Here is a 21,531-nt window from a genome sequence, read left to right on the forward strand (position 1 = left end):
GTTAAGCAGACGGGGCACTGTTGTAACGTTGGAGCCATCTGTGATTAAAAACAACCAAGAAACGAGGGAAAGGAAACAAACCAAGTGGGGTGGATGGATGAATGAATGGATGAACAAGCGAATGACTAAAGGAACGGGCCAGCGAACAAACGAATGAATGAGTGAATGATGGGGGAATGAATGAGCTAATTACTGAACGGACGAGTGATGGAAAAAAAGAATGAATGAGTGAATAAATAAATGAATGAATAAACAACCGAACGAATGGATGAATGAATGAATACATGAATGAGTGACGGAATGAATGAACGAGCGAACGGATGAGTGACTGAATTATCTTTAAATATTTAACCAGTGTTTCAACTTTTATTTATATTTTTTTTTCTTTTCTTTTTTTTATTGATGAATGAATGAGTGAGTGAGCAAATGAGTGAATGAGTGAATACAAAAACCTAGGTAACAGTGTGGGAGGAGACAACTATTGCAGCAAACTTTGGCCCAATCTCTCCCTTATAGTTTATTTTTTTTTACACAGATTGTAAAAATTGGTTTAGGAAATTTCTTTTTTTATAAATAAATTTTAATTTTAATTTAAACTTTAAATTTTAATTTCAAAAATAAATTAAAAATAAATGTCGGTAGAAGGTAAATAAGTTAAAATGTAGTGAACTTTCCGATAATAATAAAAACAGCTCACACCTGGCGCAGGCCGGTGACCTGTAGCAGCTATGAGCTGTGAATAAATTATAGTATTGATAAAACAAAAAACGAGAAAATTGGCCGAGGCAGGGCAAAAAAAGGATAAAAAATGACGGAAAAACAAACCCGGGACAAAATTACAGCCGATGACCCCAAAAATCATCTATAAAAACAATTTAAAATCTATGAATTTAGCAAAAATAATCAGGAAATTAAAACAATCCAGCCGGCTTTGAATGTGAACATGAATATGTATGTATGTATGTACGTATGTATGTATGCGTGTGTGTGCGTGTGTGTGTGTGTGTGTGTGTGTGTGTACGGCTGTGCATGTCAGAATGTTTCATATATCAAAGTTACAACAATATCGCTAACCAGACGTCTGACCATGCACAAAATGGAAAGTTCTATAAAAACACACTTAGAACACACATGCAATATTGAAATTACAAGAGAAATTCTTGATAACAACGCCAAAATAATGTACTGTAATTCTAGCCATTCCCTTTTTTTCTTCCATTCCCGAAGCCATTCTCATCGACATAAAACAACCCCGGATAATCAACAATACTCCCGACAAGAAGTATAAAATATTAATGAAATATGAAAGTATGAAATATACTAATAACACCATTGGAATCGATGAAGACACTGAAAAAAGTAACATCGACCAAAGTCCTTTCAAAGTACAAGTAAATGATAGGTACCAATAAAATAAGCACAATAAGACATAAAACCGAAGCAATAAAACATAACACCAAAGTAATTAGCCCAAACAAAGAAGCCATATCAATTAATAACGAAAACAGTAAAATTAGCAGCAGAAGCAAATAAAATCACCATTACCTTAAAAATGAAATTAAAAAAATCCTATCAAAAGATTGAAGCAATTAAAATTTTAACAAAGGATATTTAATTTTTCTATAGCATGACTCTGTGATTTTCATGTCAATATCATTTTAGAAAACCACGGAGTCGGAAAAAAAATTTTCACAAAAATATTTTTCAACTTTCGCTTCATAATAATACTTAATGAGTACCAAATGAAATATACTTAAAAAATCAAAATCAGTCAATGTAATTGTATATCTTAGTGAAATTACATTATAATATAAAACATTACTGAAAGAAAAGTATGTGACATTATTCTCATTATTTTTAGTTTTAAAAATGATTGCATATTGCTATACATATATATCATTTAAAAACACGAGGTCAAAAATTATTTTTAGAATGAAAAAACAAATCAAATTTTTGACGATTTTTGACAATTGACAAAAGTCGAATGAAAACTATTAAACTCCGACAGGCCACTCAAAAAATTCCGACTCCGACCGAGTACAAAATTTTGACTCCGACCCAACATTCGAAACGACACTCAAAAAAAATTTTCAACTTTTGCATTATAATTTTATTTCAATATCACTACTAGATAAAAAAAAATAGTTTAAAAACACTCAAAATCAGTCAATGTAATTGTTTTCATAACTTAAATTACTATAATTCTAATTATAACGAAAGATATTTTTGCTTTTTTTTCAATAAAATACACACGTGTATTCAATTATTTAATAATTTGCTAAAAGATAACAACTGTTAAATATGATTTAACACTGATTTACACCCTTTATATATATATATATATTAGTAGCAAATTTTGAAACACAAAGATTTAGTGAAAATTTTTCACTTTGAAAATGTCAATGCCCAGCTGATTTCTACTACATCTAATGCCTCGAAAGAAATGTTGAACCTTTGTCATATTGTGCCTAACACAATGTAAATGAACGAACCGAAAAGTATTTAAACAAATAATGCTCACATAAAGATTTTATGTTTCAGATTTCATGTAAATAAAAACTTTTTTCCTACTAGAAATTTTTAAGTTATGTTTTATTTTTAATATAGATGGGTTGAATGGATTGATTTATACTTAAAAAGTTTATTTGGAAATTTTTACTGATTCTGCATATGTTAGAGTTTGATTTAAAGATTATGGAGTGAATAAGTAATAAAAAAAAATGGATGTGTGATTGTTTGATAATTTGAACAGGTAATTTGAAACGCTTCACCGAAATAATTTTGCCAACCAGGGAGGCATTTATCGAAACAGGATGTCCTCAGAAGAACGCATCAACATCGAAAATTCTGATGATAACTCTCCTGATGGAAATGGTTATCTAACCTCACCCACGAATTAAGATCACAAGTCATAAAAACAAAAAGTTCGACAATCCCAGCAACCAGATGACATCTTCCATGCAAGTAGAAAGAAGAAAAACATTCTCATGCTTATGCTACTGATCAGTAAATGAATTTAAAAGTCTTTTATGAATTTAATGATTTGCTGTTTGAATTTGGTTGCTTCTATGACAATTCTTGAAACAACATTATTAAAATTGATTTTTATAACATAAAATACATTAAGTTATTAATAAATATATGAGTAATTTATAATTGTTTCTCCGTAAACATAAAATTGATAAAAACTACTAACCGGTTTCCACTTGTCTTTGGCCAAATTGCGTTTAGACTTAAAAATATTTCTTCTCTTAATTGTTCTATTTAAATCCGTTTAAATTTATTTCAAAAGATGAAATCACAAACATTTTCAGTGAAAAATAAGCAGTGCACACGTGTTCTGATGTCTTTCAATCTTTCACTAGAGACTGCACTGCGATTAGTGTTTTTTAATATTTTAAAGAAACCGATCACGATTCAATGCGAGTTCATGGAGAATTCGCATATAAATGTTCCTAAACCTCATTGGCGGAGAGGAACCAATAAGGAGAGAGATGTAGACAAATCATCCAATCAGAATGAAGCATGTTTGTTTAAACGATGTTTGTCATGTTTGCTTATGCTACTTATATTATTCTGTTTAATATAAAAGTAAATAATCATCTTCATTAACTAGAAATAATCATCTATCATTACAAGATTAATTTAAAATGTAAAATGAAATTTGAACATATACAGATATATATATATTATATATGTATATATATATACAGATGTATATATATATATATATATATGTATATATATATCCAAATTTATATGTTTAACAACTGTGTTTGAAAATTTACGCATTTTTTAATATTAATATGTTAGCATTAATTTTTAACACCATATCTTTGAAACTTGTTTTTTTAAATTTAGTGACCAATTTCAAAAGAGTTTTGATGAAGTATTAAAAAATTTATCATGTAGAGAAATACTGTTTTCTTAATTTTATTTCGTGAACCTTCAATCTATATAACAAATTCTATCTTAAAGACAGACTTTTATTTTCGTAACGCTGATAAATAAACTATAAGAATCGTCTTTAAAACAATTTGCAATTCATTTAAAATCGTAATTTTCTAGCTCAAGAAATGTATTTGTTTTAGGTGTTTAAAATAATCAAACACAATTTTTAATACTTGTTTGGTTGTTTTTATGAAAATATAAACTGTATGTGTTTTCTCTTTAAGAATAATTTTTCGTTCGAATTTTTTTATGTCTGTTTTGTATTGACGAGCATTTGCAGGTCATGCAAAGTTCAGTGCTGACACTAGGCAAACAGATCGTTGAGAGGGCTGGATGCAGAGATGGATGTAGTAGTCTCAAACAACACTAATAATTTGTCAAATATTGAAAACAAACAGTGCAAGCAAACAAAATTGTAAATGTCATTTTAACGTTTCTGTCGACTATTACCATAAAGAAGGAAATGATTTTACATTTACTATGTAACAATCAAATAAATTAAAGAAATCAAAGCGTGGTTAGCACTTGATTTTATTGCAATGTGTAAAAAATAACTTTGTCACAATGATAAAATGTTAATGAAAATAACAGTGTGAAGTTTTACTCCCAACTGATATTATTAGAACTAAATCAACGAAAATCACTTAAATCACCCGAACTTTTGAATATTATTTCGCAGTAGCAAAATAATTTTTTTAATTTAAAAATAATTTTTTTAATTTTAATAATTTTTGAGTCTCCAGTGCAATTTTCATCGTAAACCATTTGTTTCTTGTTTTTACAATTGATTAAAATTACAAAATTATTGACTGAGAGTCACACAAACCACACAAACATTTGAAAATATAAAAAATTTCTGAACGAAACATTTAAGCGTTCTCTGTAAGATGGAAAAAGAATTGAGATGCGTAGTGCCAGTGCATCACATCATGATGGTGCACGATATAATCAAACTATCGACAACATGTCAGCCGATGAAGGCCAGATAACAAGAAGATTTTGAAAGAAAAACGTTTTATTCTTCCAATTCAAGAGTTTTTTCAATGTGGCTAAATTCGGTTTTATTTCATTTTCAAGATTGAAGTAAGACTTTAGTTTTATAGTGCAGTTAATAATTATTGACAACATTTATAATTGTCGAGTTTATCCATTACATTAATTTAATTTGAAATAAATTTTAAATGCTTTATTAAATTTCAAGCACTTTTTTATAGCGTTAAAAATTGTTTTTTTCACAAACTTAAAAAATCTTTACCAATGCCACTAATTATTTAATTACTAATTTGCATTAAAAATTGAATATTACTTCAAGAATCCAACCGATGGTATCCAACCAAACAAATATGGTATTGCTTTTCAACTAAACATTTTCCGCCCTTCTAATAAAAATTTTTCAATTCTTATTGCTTGGAAAATGTTCTTGCTCCAAATTAATTTCCTATTTTTTGATTAAAATTTGAAAAAACAGGCTCACGCTAAGATAACACTCCCATTTAGAGATCATTTAAAACCAGTAAATGTCTATTTCTTTGTTATAATTATTTATTATTATTAGTGTTTTAAAAATTACTTATTTGGATTATGGCCCATTGCTTGTGGCTCTATAATAAAAATTGTGTTTTTTCCTGAATGGTGAACGGTCTTCAAAATTTTCAAGAGCACTAATGGATCTTAAGTAATTGTGTTGTTGCGTCACTAGTGGAATCCACGGTTAAAAAATGTTTGCGATTTTTATTTGTGTTATTCAGTGCTACCCATTGATTTAGATATAAAAAACTACTAAATACGTAACAATTTTACTATAGTGGTTATTGCTACTGTTTGCTCCCTCCTATGTTGTTTATTTTTCAAATGTTATCGTTCATACTAACGTTTTCGTGGCATTCGAATTTAGCAATAATTTCCAGCTCTCAACATTCAGGCTAATATTAGGGTTGAACATTATTATCTATATTCGGATGCTTTAGACGGATTATAGACATGTCGATTTTTTCAAAAGTTTTTAATTACTCATTTTGAGTTTGAGATAAAGACCTCTAATAAAAAATGAATGTATTTGAATGTTTAACTTTATTTAAAGTGCTAACCTAAAGAGAAACTGCTCAATTTGTAGTGATTGCGCCATAAACAGACACACCTCTTAGTGGAGACATCACTAGAGTGAGAAACTGTAGGACTTAATGTCAGCTTATCCAATTTGAAATATAAGGTTTTACGTTAAGGTTTTTAGAACGTTAAAAAATCAACGAAATTACCTTCAAAACTAGCATTCGTCTTAAAATTCTTTAATTCTTAAAAAATATATAAACAATTCATCAAAAAATTTTATTACTGATAACTTAACTGACGCATTTTCAAAAATAATAAAGTTAAAAAGTATTACTATATATCCATGGTTAAAACAATATGCCTAGTTTTGTTTGATGAATTAATTTTAATTATTCAGCGAGAAAGGGTAAAGTAAATGGAAATCTGGTTTAGAATATTTATCCTATAAAAATATGCAACATTCATTTGGGAAAGCAGTTCAAAAAATAATTAAAAATCTTTTAAATTTAATCCAATGCAGAAAACGTAAAAGTAGTTGTGGCCTGAAAAATAACAAATTGTACAAGTGATGTAGAATAAAAATTACTTTTTAAATTTTGTACCACTTATTAGGATAAATAGGGTTTTAGGAAATTCTAAAATTTTTTCGAATAACAAATATTCAAACTAAAATATTAACTATCGCAGTTTGAAAATATTTCTGCAAATAACGTTGAAGTAAAATTTCTTTTTGAAACAGCTTAAAAATAAATTTTCAGTACATGCAACTCTGAGATTTTTACAAATTCTTTAACCAGAAATTCTGCATTTGCATTCTATTTTTATATATCAATATCATTTTTCTGCTCACATTGTTTTATTTAAAAAAAATCATTTGCTTATGGTTAAGATACTATAAATGCTATTTCCTTGGGTTGTTTAAATGATTAAACGGTCTAAAACAGCTCATCATTTTCCGACACGTTCAGACGATATAAATTTTTTCTGTCGTTGCCGGAGACACGGTTGGTGGTGGCCAATCGTGGTTTTGCAGTCACAGGTCGAACAGTTTGGAACAGTTTGACGGACAGTCTGCGTCAACCAGGAATGACTGTTCAACAATTTCGTAAGTATATGATTCTTCATGCTTCAATTCCACCAAGCTCAAGATGCGTCTCTGAATAATAAAGAGCGCCATATAAATTCTCTATTAATAATAAAAAAGAACATGTGAGGCATTATTACAGCTATTCTTTTCTGCACTTGTCTATGCCAAATTTTACTGAATAACGTTATTTAAATAACTACGGTTTTATTCATAATAATTCATATTGCAACGTTTTAAACTGAAAATGTTTAAAACAGATTAAACAATTTATCAATGTATCACTTTAGTAACTTCCGCATTAAATAACTGAATTTGTTCTAAAGATGTCATTTAATACAGTGCTTCTCATACTTTTTGATCTTGCGGACCCCTATCAATTTTAACGTGTATAGCAAGGACCACCAATGAACGAAGCAGGTGAGAAGCAATGATCACAGAAACAAGCAAGCGGTCGATGATGATGTATATAATAGCTAGTATTCAATACATATTCTGGTTTAGTAATTTTAATCATTGATAAATGTAAAAAAAATTAAACAAATGTAGATTATCGAAAATTAAAAAAAATGTTGAATCAACAATAACTAATTAAACTCTTATTTTAGTGTAATAAAAAAGGCCATATTTATCAGTAACTTTTAATTGATTTTATTGATTTAATATTTCATATAATTCAATTCAATATTCAAACTAAATAATTAACCCATGTAATTTTAAGCTCTGACGATGGCAATAGCCGAAACGGCCGTCAGCCAAATCACGGACTTAAATAATTATGAGTCTGATAAATTACGTCTTGTTAAAGTCTTATTTAAAAAGCAGATATCTAAAAATTGGGGTATTATTTTTAATCAAACATGTCTTTCTAAAATCCTCGTACCAAATTATATATATATATATATATATATATATATTATATATATATATAATATATATATATATATATATATAACAATTTTACAATCACGTGTTAATTGCATGGAGTTGATCTTATTTTCGTTTTATTCAGTGATAATTTGTTTCTCAGTCGAGTGGTGTCACTAGTGATTCAGGGTTTCTTTCCACAAAGTTTCATTTAAATTAAATTCGTTTTGTTTAAATTAAACAATAATAAACATAAGTTAACTCTATTTAATCACCATAGTTTAAAAATAAATACTCGTCAATCTAGTGGTAATCAGTATCAATTTAAACATTATATGTATAAAGGTTAAAAGGTTGAGACAATTTTGTCTTTCCAGAGGTGTCAACGACAAACACGCACAGCGTATATGAATACGCGCGAAAACCACTGATCATAACATACACATGCATATGAGTATAATTTTTAATGCTTTAATTTAAATATGTATAATGTTTTTTAATGTTTTGAATAGTATTTTTATTTAAAAGTTTAGAAAAAGATTGTATAAAATTTCATCGCAAAACTACAAACGCTCCAACCTCAAAACCACAGTCAAGACATTAAATTCACTTTTAACCTGTAGTTATACTAACGTCTTGAGTTTTGTTATGATAGTTTCATACAATTTATAATTTTAGAACACATTCTCAATTAGCCTAACACACTAAAATGTTTAACGGAAAATCACGTGACTTGTTTATGCTAATGTGGCAGTACCCAAAAACTTATCAAAATTATGAAAAAGACCCCAGCGTTCATTCATATTTTTAGAATGTATGTTTCCTATTCAAATTTTTGTATTTATAAAAAACAAATAACTTAATTAAAATTAAAGAAAGTTTAAACTTCTTTTGAGAAATTTTTGTTGAACTAAAATGTTTTATTGTTCCTGTTTTATCTCAAATTATTATTATTGTCCCGTGCGAAAGTATTGTACACTTGATATTTTTAAAGAATTTTAGCAAGTAAACTCAGCGTGGCGTAACTGCGTGTGATTAATCGTCACGTCGCTAAATTAATGTTTAATTTGGAATAATTACGTTTATTTAACTTATATATAACATAATTCTTTGAAAAAATTGCTTTGTAAATTTATTATACATAATTTACAACGTCTAGCGATCGGAAATTTTTTGCTAAATGTGCAATACTTTTGCACAGGATTGTAGATTATAAAATGTAGGTATATTTTATAATGCAAGAGCCTATATATTTTGTCTATATGTATATAATTGAATTGTTGAATTGAATGATTCCTATATGTAGTTTATCACCTGTCTGATTTTATTTGATATTTTATTTGTTTTTTATACTTAAGTTCCATAATAGATAATGCGAATGAGACTCATCTTCAACAGACAAAAACATAATATAAAAATTTGCTACTCAATTATAGCAAGTTAATAAAGAAACTAGATGAACAGATTTACGAAGCGCTCTTATTTAATAGCACATTCATTGATACACGCAGACACGCACCTTTGATTGCTCATTATCATAACCGATAGCTTGCAAGAACACACTCACACACACACAGCTGTTAGGATGAAACATGAAGAAGTTCGATAATACAACCAGTTCGATTAATACGCTATGACTTTTTGATGTTAGAATTATCAAAGAAGTTGTATGATTTTTTTTCGATTTTATAATTTCATTTTTGGATTTATCATTTGAATTCAAAAAATTCTTCTTTCCTTGTAATTTCTGCCAACGATGACTTCAACTAGTAAATCACCGGTTGACATCCGAGGTTGGGAGGGGGTGCAGATATTTTGACCCGCCGGCACAATTGCTATCTTCCGAAGTTATATGATTTCTTCAATAGCAGAAATTTAGAAATCTCCACTTTTAAATCAACAGTTTCACTCTTCACATCTCATACATCGCAATACAACTACCATCCCCAAATTAAGATAAACAACCAGCTTTTACCGCTGGAACACAACCCGAAAATATTAGGACTAACCTTGGACACAATGCTGTCGTTCTCACAACACCACAAAATGGCAACGGTCAAGGCCATCAAAAGAAACAATATTTTCAAGGCTCTCAGCGGCACCACATATGGCCAGGATAAAGAAACACTCCTACAGACATACAAAGCCATTGGGCGTTCCACAATTGAGTATGCCTGCCCGGCCGGGTCCCCTCTGACGTCCAACTCAAGCCTCAATAGACTACAACGCTCTCAGAATGCTGCTTTACGACTGATTACAGGCTGCCACGGAATCACTTCTGAGCAGCATTTACATTCAAAATGCCAGATGTTAACAGTGAAGCAGCACTCCGAGTTGCTATCCTCACAATTCCTTCTACAGTGTTACAAACCAAGCCACCCGCGCAACATCATTACCACTCAACCACGACCTCACCGAGATATGAAGGACACTCTCATCTCAAGATGGTCATCAACGGTCGAAGTGGTGCTTTCCAGCGAACATCAACAACAAGTCTCTAAAGGCCGCCTCCAACACTCTTCATAGTAACGCCGCCAAAGCCGCCGCGGAGTCGTACCAGGCACCGTTACTGCTCAATGGGTGGCCACTACCAACCCCTAAAATAGACAAATCGGAGGAAACCCTATCAAGGGCAACCAGGCGGACCCTCGCTCAACTCCGATCCGGCCACAGTATCCTTCTGAACAGCTACAAGAATAGAATAGACAGTGGACACATTAACATCTGTTTTTTCTGCCAAACACATCCGGACGATGTACCACATCTGTTCAGCTGTCCACAGAATCCCATTGTCCTCAATCCAATAGATCTGTGAAGAAACCCGGTCGCGGTGGCGAACTGGCTCAGGCCTCGCCTGGAACCTTCGTCCGACCCCTAGGAAGGGCAGCAACAACAACAACAACTAGTAAATCACTTTTAATGCTAAGAAAAACTGATAAAAAGTTCCATTAAGATATCATTATAGTATAAAATGTTTGAAATGAATGAATACTCAATAACTCTCTTCTAGCTTCTAAACCTCGTCATTTTGAAATGTTAATTATCAACCATCGAATTCGGTGGTGTAAAAATTTGTCTTTCTAGTGAAAAAATTTAACGGGAAACAGACTTCGAACAACTCACTCTGCAAAAAGGCATAAAAAGAGAATAAATTATAAAAACAGATAGATAATGAAAATGACGTCATTTATTCTAAGTTTCTAAATTAATTTTTGTTTTAAGCATTTGTTTTTAAATTCAAAAATAACAAGAAACGATTTATTTCCGCTTCCTGAGTAGTGCCGCTAATATCGTTAACGTTCGTAAAATTAGTAAGGTTACAAACCAACCATGATCAATCTATTGTCATAGCACCATTTATGAAACGTTCAACGACGTTCTTCAATGAACTTGTGAGAGGTTGACATGAGATACAAGTCACATTTTGGAAAACATTTCTACCGATAGGAACAAGAAAATTATATTTATGTCGAAGGAGTTATTATGCGTTGTCTTGTTTTATTCGGACAAAACTTTTTTTAATTTCCCCCCAACAATCCAAACCTGTAAATAACAGGTTAACACAGTTTTCGATCCATCAATATTGTCGGAAATTTTAAAAGCAACTTGTGGTGAGGTAATCTCTTCCTCTATCATTCTCAGGGAATCTTTTTTATGGTCCGACAATAATTTTTGTGTATATTTTTATCGTGAGTTCGACCAGTCCTGTGTGGCACTGGGTTTTTTTCGAATTATATGATTTTACTGAGTAACACACGAACGCGTAAAAATATTCGATAACAATTTTATTAATCGACGGAAGTAAATGAAAAAAAAAGAATTGAACTAAATGAACTCTATAATAATGTAAAAAAAATAATAATGTCAATGAACAAACTGGAATACAGGAATTAGAACTTCTTCTTGTTGGGTCTTCGACTTGGGATATGTTTCTTGCCGTTTAATCGTACAACCTCGACGTGTGTGACCGATGGTGGTGTCGATACAACTCCGAGAAATAAATAAAATGAATGCAGAAAAATCGGAGCCTATGGAAATTGCAAGCTGCGTGCGAAACTATACCAATGAGTATAGAATCCAGCAAAGAACCCTAGGTCGACAAATAGCACAAGAAACAAAAGAAGGAGGCGGATTCGTTTTCACAGAATCCAAGGCCTGTTTTCACTGGGCCTGTCGGTCGGCTTTCGCACAACCCTGGCCTGTTTTCACTGGGCCGTCGAGTTTGGTCGGCTTTCGCACGACCAAGGGCCTGTTTTCACTAGGCCTGTCTGCCAGTCGGTCGGCTTTTGCACAATTCTGGCCTGTTCGCACAATTCTGGCCTGTTTTCACTGGCCAGAATTGTTTTCAATGGTCTCGTACTAAATCCACTTTGAGAACTTAAGACGTTTCTGAAACTATGCCAATGATCATAGAATCACGAATTAAGTCTCTTAGATACCAGAATAGGCACTGATTACTCGAAGCTGCCTAACTGGTGAACTCAAGGCGGACTCTTTTCGAGAACTTAAGACACGTCTCCGTGCTAATGAGCATAGAATATGGAATTAAGTCTCTTAGGGACCAGAATAGGCACCGATTATTCGAAGCTGCCTAACTAGTCAACCCAGTGCGGACTCTCTGCCCTTTTCACTCTCTTCCACTTAAAAGATAAGGTAAAGAAACTCTATATCAAAGCAAAATAAGATTTTGTTTCGGGTGTTTTTAAACATAAAAATTTCCAAGGTATGTCCAATTAATCAAAAAAACTACTAATTAAATTTTAAAATAATTTGTAATAATTTATGACGTCTTCTAAATTGCAAAACAAACAAAAAATCGTCTTGTCACCTATCGAGTAAATTAACTTGCATCAGGCTCCCTATCGAGTGAATAAATTTTGCGTTGAAAGACTTTGAAGTATTTTTAGTCAGTTTTATTTCATAATTCTGACACTATTTATAGAGCATGTATCATGCTTGTCAACATTTCAATGCTTTATAAAAACATTTTGTATAATTTTAAAACTTTCAACAATATTGATGGAACACGTGCATCATACACATGTGGACGCATTGTATAACACTTTATACACCCATAGATTTCTCCTCGTCATATGTAATAAACATGCTCGGCGCATATCTTACGTTCAGTTTGCACCTGCTCTTCAGCTTGGCTTCACTATTTCGATCGATTATATATTGTTTTTAATCATATGTTTACAAATTATTATTCTAAGTGAAGGAATATTTGCTTATTTATTTATCTAAACGTGTCAATTATTTTTACCAAATTCTATCGAATGTTATTTTCTGGTGTGAAAAAAAGTGGATATTTGTATGTAACTTTAATAATTTTAATTTATCGTTTTTAAATCAAGTTTTGATCCAACAATTTTTAAATAAATATTTGATTTGCTGACTTTGCGTACGTTTTTTTCAATGTAAATTGGAAGCATTTTTTAATTGTTCAAGCCTTAATTTTGTTCAATTATATTTTGTGATAACCGGGTAGCTTTTCAAAATGTAAATTTTGAAAAGGTTTCAAGATGGATATATTTTTCTATTTCAGTTTGAATCGTTCGATTTGTTATAATTTAAGAATTTCTTAAACTTTTTTTAAAATATTTTTTGTTCCAAACATTGAATTTAAATTTAATACATCAATTTCAAATGTAAATTTTTACACGCTACTGAAAAATGCAAGTAAAAAACTTTTCCGTTTTTTGCAACCGATTTAGCACATTAACCAGAATTAAACCATCAACACAGTTCACACATCTGAAATTTCCTTCTACTAAAAAATATTCAAAATTGTAACCCAACCCAACTCAGTCAAAGCAAAAACTTCTTTTATACTATAGTTGATAGCGCTATCCGAATCAGGCTGGATATCTGAATCTGAAGGTTATGGAGCAACAAAGGAACGGAGGTTCCTATTTATTTTCATGACAAAGAAAATAATTTTTTCTGTCTAGTCTTTCCAAAAATGTTTACAAACAATTTAAATTTTAAGAATTTTGTTAAAGTCAAATACGTAATTTGAAAAATGAATGAATTACATATATAAGATACAATATTCGATGTAGTTTATTTTAACAAAATTGTGAGTTATAATCTGATTTTCAAAAACGTGTTCATATCATACAAAATTCATAAAAATTATTTCATTTTTTAAATCAAATCCTGAATAAAAAATAAAATTTTCATTTTACTGGCGTTTTTAGGGTAATATGAAATTTTGAAACTCTTTGACATATATTGCTTACTTCTTTGCTATCATAAAAAGATAAAAAATAAATTTGTTTAACAATTTCAGATTTGATGGAATCGTTCACAAAAGTTTCTCGTTCTCAACTGTCAGACAAATTTTCTCTTACTTCATCAAGCTCAGATCAGTTGTCGTGGCAGGGAGTTGGAGTGTGGGTCCCTAACACCGACGCTAATAAGTCTCTTGTGAAATATTTACCCAGTTTGTTTTTTAACTATTATTCATTCAAACATACCCCACAAATGTTTTTCGCATGTTTCAATTCAATCTATCTTGAGGCGGGAGCAAAGAATTTTAATTTATTTAATGCTTAATAAATGTCATTTTATTGAATTTATTTTACTGGATTCACAATAACCGCTTACGTTTAATATTACTCTGAAAATAACTAAAAAAATCATTTTCGTCGTAAAAATCTTTTGGTTGAGTTTATGCCCAATTTTGCTTTTTAATGTCTATATCTAATATATTAATATAAAATGATATTTTTGACAGACAGAAGTTTTAATTTGATTACTTCTGTTTTCATCAAATGCAACCCAACCAGAATGTCGGAACTTAAGGCAGCTGAATTCCAAATAGGAATTTTGTCGAATGTTTAATATTCATTTTATTAATATTTCAGTCATAATTTTTTATACTCCAGTATTTTACAAAAAAATACTATATGGAACAATATTACGTCACCTTCAATAGTGATGATAGATGTTAAAAACTCTTTGAGATATTAAATTATTAGCTGAATTCCAAATAGGAATTTTGTCGAAAGTTTAATATTCATTTTATTAATATTTCAGTCATAATTTTTTATACTCCAGTATTTTACAAAAAAATACTATATGGAACAATATTACGTCACCTTCAATAGTGATGATAGATGTTAAAAACTGTTTGAGATATTAAATTATTAGCCAAATCAGATGAGATTGCTGAAGTTCAACAGCTAGATTTTAAGAATACTCCCTATGTCATTATTTAGGTATGAAAGGTTGGAACAGAATAGTAGAGTATCTAGAATTTGGCATTGGAAAGAGATGATTTTATGATTTTTTTTGAGAGAGAAATGTTTTTAACACTCTAAAGTTTATTAAATATTTTCTAATCCGTTTACTTTATTTATTACTATAATTTATACAGAATCCTTCAAAATTTTTCAATGCTTCTTATTTTAAAACGGTCTGGTAAGGAAACGGTCTATGACGGCGCATAAAAAGTAAATTATTAATATGGAAATATTACATATACAAATTTAACGATTAATAATAAATTAAACAAGCATTCCCCACAAACGATGCCATTCTGTTTCTGTGTACATTGTTAAAGGCGCCGAATAACCCACAAATTACAATCATGCTTACATTAAATTGGAGGATTTCATTAGAAGTGCAAAACAAACATGCATGCCAACAAAAAGTAATAAAACTTAACGAAACTCCAATGCTTGATACCATGACAAGAGCTCTTTGGACTGTTGAGCAAGAACGAAAAAATGAAGTGCAACTTTCAAAAAATGTCATCATTTCCGGGCTTGAACTCGTACAGCGAGGTAATGAAAAAGATATGGTTTCGTCAATTAGTTAAAACCACCTTCCTGTCAAACGCCAGATTGTAAAAACACGTCGCATTGAAAAGTCTAAATTGTGTGTGACTTTAAAAAACGCATCAGCAGCTGATGACCTGATTGCATCTTCGAAGATTCAACGGTCATCACCAGCGACAAAAAATATCTACATTAATCCCGATCTTTCTAAGAGACAGGCAGATCAAGCGTTTCTCAAAAGACAGGAATGACGTCTTCATAAAACTAATAACAACCAACCTGCGAATTACCAGCCCTTTCGTTCAGTTAACTAGAAATAGAAAACTTCGTTTGGGCCCTGGCTAACGTTCGTAGCCTCCAGAAGAAAACAAATGACCTTAGTTTATTTTTGTCAACTTTTGATCCTGAAATATTTTCTGTTATTGAAACTTGGCTCACTCCAAATGATCCTGACAATCTGTTTTTGCCTCCTGGTTTTGTTCGAAAAGATCATGAAGCACGTGGTGGCGGCGTGGCTTTCATCATTAAAGATACTGTTTCCTACAAAGTCGTCTCAGTACCATCTATGTATTTTCATATCGAGATTGTCTTTATTGATGTTCCTACTTCAACCAAAAATTATAGTTTTATCTCCTTCTACCGTAGTGGTGATTTTGACCTTTCGGCGGAACAATATGCTTTCGATAGTGCACGTTGTATAAAAGAATTCTGCAGAAGTGACGTTGTATGCTTGATGGGAGATTTCAACCTTCCTCACATTATCTGAGATAATTACTCCGTACCTAATAATTCTATTTACAATACATTTATTGAACTTTTCAACAAATTAGGTTTACATCAGCTTGTTGACAGGCCGACTCGAGGAACATTTTGAACTTGGTTCTATCCGATGTTACTTACAGTATTGAATGTGTCCTGTTCGTTTGCATCTAGCGATCATAACTGCCTCACATTCGAAGTCAGCTATACTGCCCGGAACGTGATGAACACCAGTCAAAACAAAATTTTCTACGACTTCAACATAACAGGTTTCTTGGGGATGAACGATTACTTTATGAGTACAAACCGGGATAACCTTTTCCAGTACTGCTTCGACGTTAATACCTGTTGGGAGATTTTTGAGGAGATAATCAGTATTGCTGTATCAACTTATGTTCCCCAAACTTACAAAAAAAGTTCTCGTAAACAGGCAGTTCGTAATTCTCTACGTCTTTCCTACAAAGTAAAACTTCATTTTGGAGAAAATGGAAACTCTCTTCCTGCTTGTATGATAAAGAGCTGTATATGACAATGTCGAAAAAATGTTCAAACTTAACCAAGTACTACCGAATAACCAGTGAACAAAATCTACTATCCAAATCAAATATTAGAGGTTTTTATCGATACGTCAACAAAAAACTGTTTTCTCGATCACATGTCAGCAATTTAAGATTAAGCGATAACAGCATAACTTACGATCCGTTGGTAATGGCCGGTGCATTCTACGAATATTTTGCTTCTGTGCTTACAATCGACAATAACATTAACTGTTCCTTGCCATCTCGCATTACAGACTTGTTAGAAGATGTTAGTTTCACCCCTCAGATGGTGTATACAACTTTGCGTGGTTTAAAGAGCATCTCCTCGATAGGACCAGATGGTATACCCAATATCTTGCTCAAAATGGATGATTCAAGTTTGTCAATACCACTGTGTCATAATTTTGATATATCTTTTAAAAACAATCTATTATCTACCAGATGGAAAACGGCAATGTCACTCCAATACATTAGAAGGGTCCATCCAACAATTTTGGTAACTACAGGCCAATTTCGCTTACCAGCTCGTGTTGCCGGGTAATGGAAAAAATCATAAACAAACAACAAATTAATTTCCAACTTTCAGCATGGCTTTTTGCATGCTTGATCCACATGCACTAACCTGCTACAATTTCTCAGTGATTGTATGTTCATTCGCCAACAAAAAGAAAGTTGTGATGTTATTTATTTCGATTTCAGAAAAGCGTTTGATTCTTTGTCTCACAACAAACTAATTAATAAATTAAAGGCTTATAGAATTACTGGTTAAAGGCTTATAGAATTACTCCTTTCCTGACTGACCAACTTTCTATCTGAACGCTCTCAGCTCGTTCGGATTCAAGATAAACTGTCAGCACTTGTGCCGCAGGATAGCGTCCTGGGACCCACATTATACCTGATTTTCATAAACGATATAGCTGACTGTACCTCATCCTATTCTGTTAGGATTTTGCTTTTCGCGGATGACATCAAGTTGTACTGCCGTTCATCCAACTCAATCAAAGTTCAACAAGTGATCAATAATATAGTTGCTTGGAGTGCAAAATGGCAGCTACGGCTCTCTTCCGACAAATGTTTCCATTGCACATTTCTTTCTTCAACTAGATCTAATACAGTTTTTCATCAATATTCGATTAATAATCACGATTTATCGCGCATGGACCACTGTAAGGACCTTGGTAAAATTGTCGACAAACAACTTAATTTGAATCTTTATATCAACGATATTACTTATAGAGCTTCCTCTCGTGCACGGTTAATCGAAAGATGTTTTACCTTAAAGGATGAAGACCTACTTATCAGCCTTTTGCACATACGTACGTCCTCTGGTTGAATATGCTTTATCTGTGTGGAATCCACATTACAAATACCAAATAAACAAAATTGAAGATGTACAGAGAAGATTTACAAAGTTTATCCCGTCTTTACATCATCTCCCATACTTGTCTGCATGCAGGTGTAATGCATACCTTGGATCGTCGGAAGTTAATTTCTAATCTAAGCCTTCTGTACAAAATACTTTAAACCTCGTACAAACAGACCTAAATAGTAATTTTATTCCAGCACTGCCCTTACCAACTTGGGGACATCAAAGTAAATTGCGTGATTTCAATCTTAGTGACAACTCAACTAAATATTTCTTCTGCAAGCAACCGAATTATTCGAATATGGAATGCCTTGCCAGCAGATGTCGTAAAAACTGCCATAAGTCAACATCAGCAAAACCAAAGCAATGAACACTGGTGAACCCATTCAATCCACAGCTACTGAACAATGGCCCTGTTCAGTTTGTAAAGCTGGTGTAGGTAACAATTTAATCAAGTGTCAGCAGTGTAACCAGTGGTGTCACAAACAAAAATAAATTCAAAAATAATTGGTACTTTATCTAAAGTGTCCAATTTTGTTTGTCCTGCTTGCATCAATCCACAACAACAAATTCTAAATAGCAATGTTTTTGAAGCCATTAAGATAGAGAAAGTCAATAGTTTCAATATCTAACCGATGTTCTAGGATGGTACTGAAAAGGCGAAACTTCCCTTTCGAGCACGCATACGTGCACCTGGAAATAAATGGCATCTCCTTGTCTCTATATTGATGCGGCGTTACATCCCACTACTTCTACAATTAAGACTTTATAAATCTGTGATATGTCCGGTTTTGTTATATGGTGCAGAAACATGGCCAATGACAACCTAACTGGGTCAACAACTTCAACAAACCGACATGAAAATGCTCCGATGGATGCAACGAATCAGACTGAAAGACCACATCAAATCTACCAAAATTCTTCGTCGTGCTGGTTTAGATGATATAAAGGACAAATGCCGGCAACACCGTCTGCGGTGGTTTGGTCATGTCAAACGAAGTGGAAACAGTGCCATAACTTCTCTTGCAGATGTTGAAGTACCTGGCACACGTCCCAAAGGCCGTACAAAGAAGTCCTAGTCGCAAACAATCGAGCAAGACATGAAAGCTCTAAATTTAAATGAAATGGATACAGCTGATTGATAATTTGGCGCAAAAAGTTGATGGCAAAGAAAACAACGTCCTACCTCGGGAAACTGGGTCTCTGGACGCTAAACGAAGATTGATTAACTGATTGCCAGCAGATGTTGTCTCTTCAACCTCATATGCTGTCTTCAAAAATCAACTGCTCTCTGTTGACTTTAAAAAATTTTTAACTATTAAATAACTATCAATATTATTATAACTATCAATTTATCAAAATTTGTTTAAATGGTTTTTCTTATGATATTATTTCGCGAGAGTGATGGTCATTATTAATGTTAACTATGATTTTTCAAGCTACATTTTATTGAAATTCGTTTATTTTTTCAGTCTAGTTAAGTGATCCTTTATGGCCCACTGGGCAGTTTTGTCAATAAATAAAAAACCATTAGACCTACAGAAAAGTTTGAAAATTAGTAAATTTTCAGCTTTGTTACGCAGCAAATACAAAAAATGAACGTGAATTTTTTACAATTGCAAACAACAAGCATTAATGCAAAAATATAAATAATAGCATCTTATTATTTTTAAATCTTAAATAAATGAATCATTATGTTGAAGAAAAGACATTAATTAATGTTTAATGAACTCTAAAAATAGTTTTCATTTTAGCATAAGCCAGTACGTTTTCAGGTTATAATGTAAAAATGTAAACATTAATTCGAAGTCGGAAACTTCTTGAAAGAGTTAGTTGGAGTCGAAAAATGTTTTATGATAGAGTCAGACCAATTTTGTTTATTTTGTTTCTATTCCGACACCCTTATTAAAGCTCAGAGTGAAAATGATTTGGTGTGAGTAAATTTTAAGATTATGCAATCAAACAAACTTCCAACAAATGCGAATCAACATTTCAAATAGTTTTGGATTTTAAATACGGAAAATCACCTGTTATTAAACAAGGTGCAACAAAAGCGTCTAAATCAAAATTGTTTAATTTTTTTTTAAATTTAATTACCAAGGTTTAATCAATAAATTAATTTATGTTTCTAAAATTTATAAATGTCTTAATTTTTTCAAAAAAATTTTTATTAAAAGCTGAAAAAAATGAAAATCATTCGATAAACAACAAAAAAAAATGTGGAAGTTCCAACATGTACTGCAACAATGAGATCAACAAAAAATTTAATTGTAAGTTATTATCAACCAAATTTTAAACCATTTCACCATTTTTACAATTTAAAAATGATATCAAAATATTTTCCAATGCCTGTAACCAACTTAACATAATTTGTTTTTTATAGGTTTTGAGAGGGAAAGCTATAAAAGTATTTCAAAATCAAAAGAAAGTTATACAAATATTTCAAATTTCAAGAGCTTGGAGAATGTCAGCCTCAATGATAGTAGTGAATTTGACGACACTCAAAATCATCTTGGCGTGATAAGTTTCGAAGAAGAACTTGATAATATTTTAGAAAATTCTGGCGCAAGTTCTGTTGAGATTCAGAAAAACAACTCTTCTGATAATTTTACTGCTTATAACGCAAAAAAATATTCAGGAAAATTTTGCGATCAATTATTTACACCTACGCCAAGCAAATTTGAAAGTAAAAGGATTGGGAATACATGTAAAGAAAGCGTACTTCATTACAATATAATCCATAACGATAACAATGAACATGAAATAAAAAACATACTGTTAAATTCAAATAATGGTAAAATAAAAAATTGTTGTAAAACCAACACGGTAAACAGAAACGTTGATAATTCATTTGATGGCGTTCATCTTAATTGTTTAAATAATACAAACGACGAAAAAACGACAAATTTATGCCCTATGTACAAATTAACTCCTGAGAAATTTAGAGAAATAAGCAGGTGGGCAGATCAAACAATCATTGACATAGATCAAAATGATTCAGTAAAAAGCAAGGCTTTTGAAATGACTAAAATAAATTACATATCGTCACAAAATTACACCGAAACAAAATCTGTAAAAAACTTATCTTCAAGAGACGTACAAGATAGAAACATTCCATTGATGAAGTAA

At 31.5% G+C, this 21,531-nt stretch overlaps 4 protein-coding genes across 4 annotated transcripts in view; all 4 read left to right on the forward strand.

Annotated features, from left to right (window-relative positions):
• HELRODRAFT_179070 (hypothetical protein) overlaps positions 1–739 on the forward strand; it is a gene marked incomplete at both ends in the record, with an annotated part of 1,436 nt that extends 697 nt beyond the window's left edge. The window contains one exon of the mRNA XM_009027944.1: positions 693–739. Coding sequence (XP_009026192.1) covers positions 693–739 — 47 coding nt within the window. The remainder of the gene's footprint in view (positions 1–692) is intronic.
• An 11,218-nt stretch (positions 740–11,957) lies between these two features.
• On the forward strand, positions 11,958–14,800 carry HELRODRAFT_179071 (hypothetical protein; the record flags this gene model as incomplete). Its single annotated transcript, XM_009027945.1, has 3 exons — positions 11,958–12,225; positions 14,247–14,399; positions 14,694–14,800. 3 exons carry the CDS (start codon positions 11,958–11,960, stop codon positions 14,798–14,800), a joined length of 528 nt encoding a protein of 175 aa, XP_009026193.1.
• An 847-nt stretch (positions 14,801–15,647) lies between these two features.
• Positions 15,648–16,504, forward strand: HELRODRAFT_179072 (hypothetical protein; the record flags this gene model as incomplete). The annotated part of the gene is made up of 2 exons (XM_009027946.1): positions 15,648–15,744; positions 16,053–16,504. 2 exons carry the CDS (start codon positions 15,648–15,650, stop codon positions 16,502–16,504), a joined length of 549 nt encoding a protein of 182 aa, XP_009026194.1.
• Positions 16,505–20,635: 4,131 nt separating this feature from the next.
• HELRODRAFT_179073 (hypothetical protein) lies at positions 20,636–21,531 on the forward strand (the record flags this gene model as incomplete). Its single annotated transcript, XM_009027947.1, has 2 exons — positions 20,636–20,672; positions 20,786–21,531. The coding sequence occupies 2 exons, from the start codon at positions 20,636–20,638 to the stop codon at positions 21,529–21,531; spliced, it is 783 nt and encodes a 260-aa protein (XP_009026195.1).

Source organism: Helobdella robusta (assembly GCF_000326865.2).
Source record: "Helobdella robusta unplaced genomic scaffold HELROscaffold_52, whole genome shotgun sequence".
In the NCBI taxonomy this organism is placed as follows: domain Eukaryota; kingdom Metazoa; phylum Annelida; class Clitellata; order Rhynchobdellida; family Glossiphoniidae; genus Helobdella; species Helobdella robusta.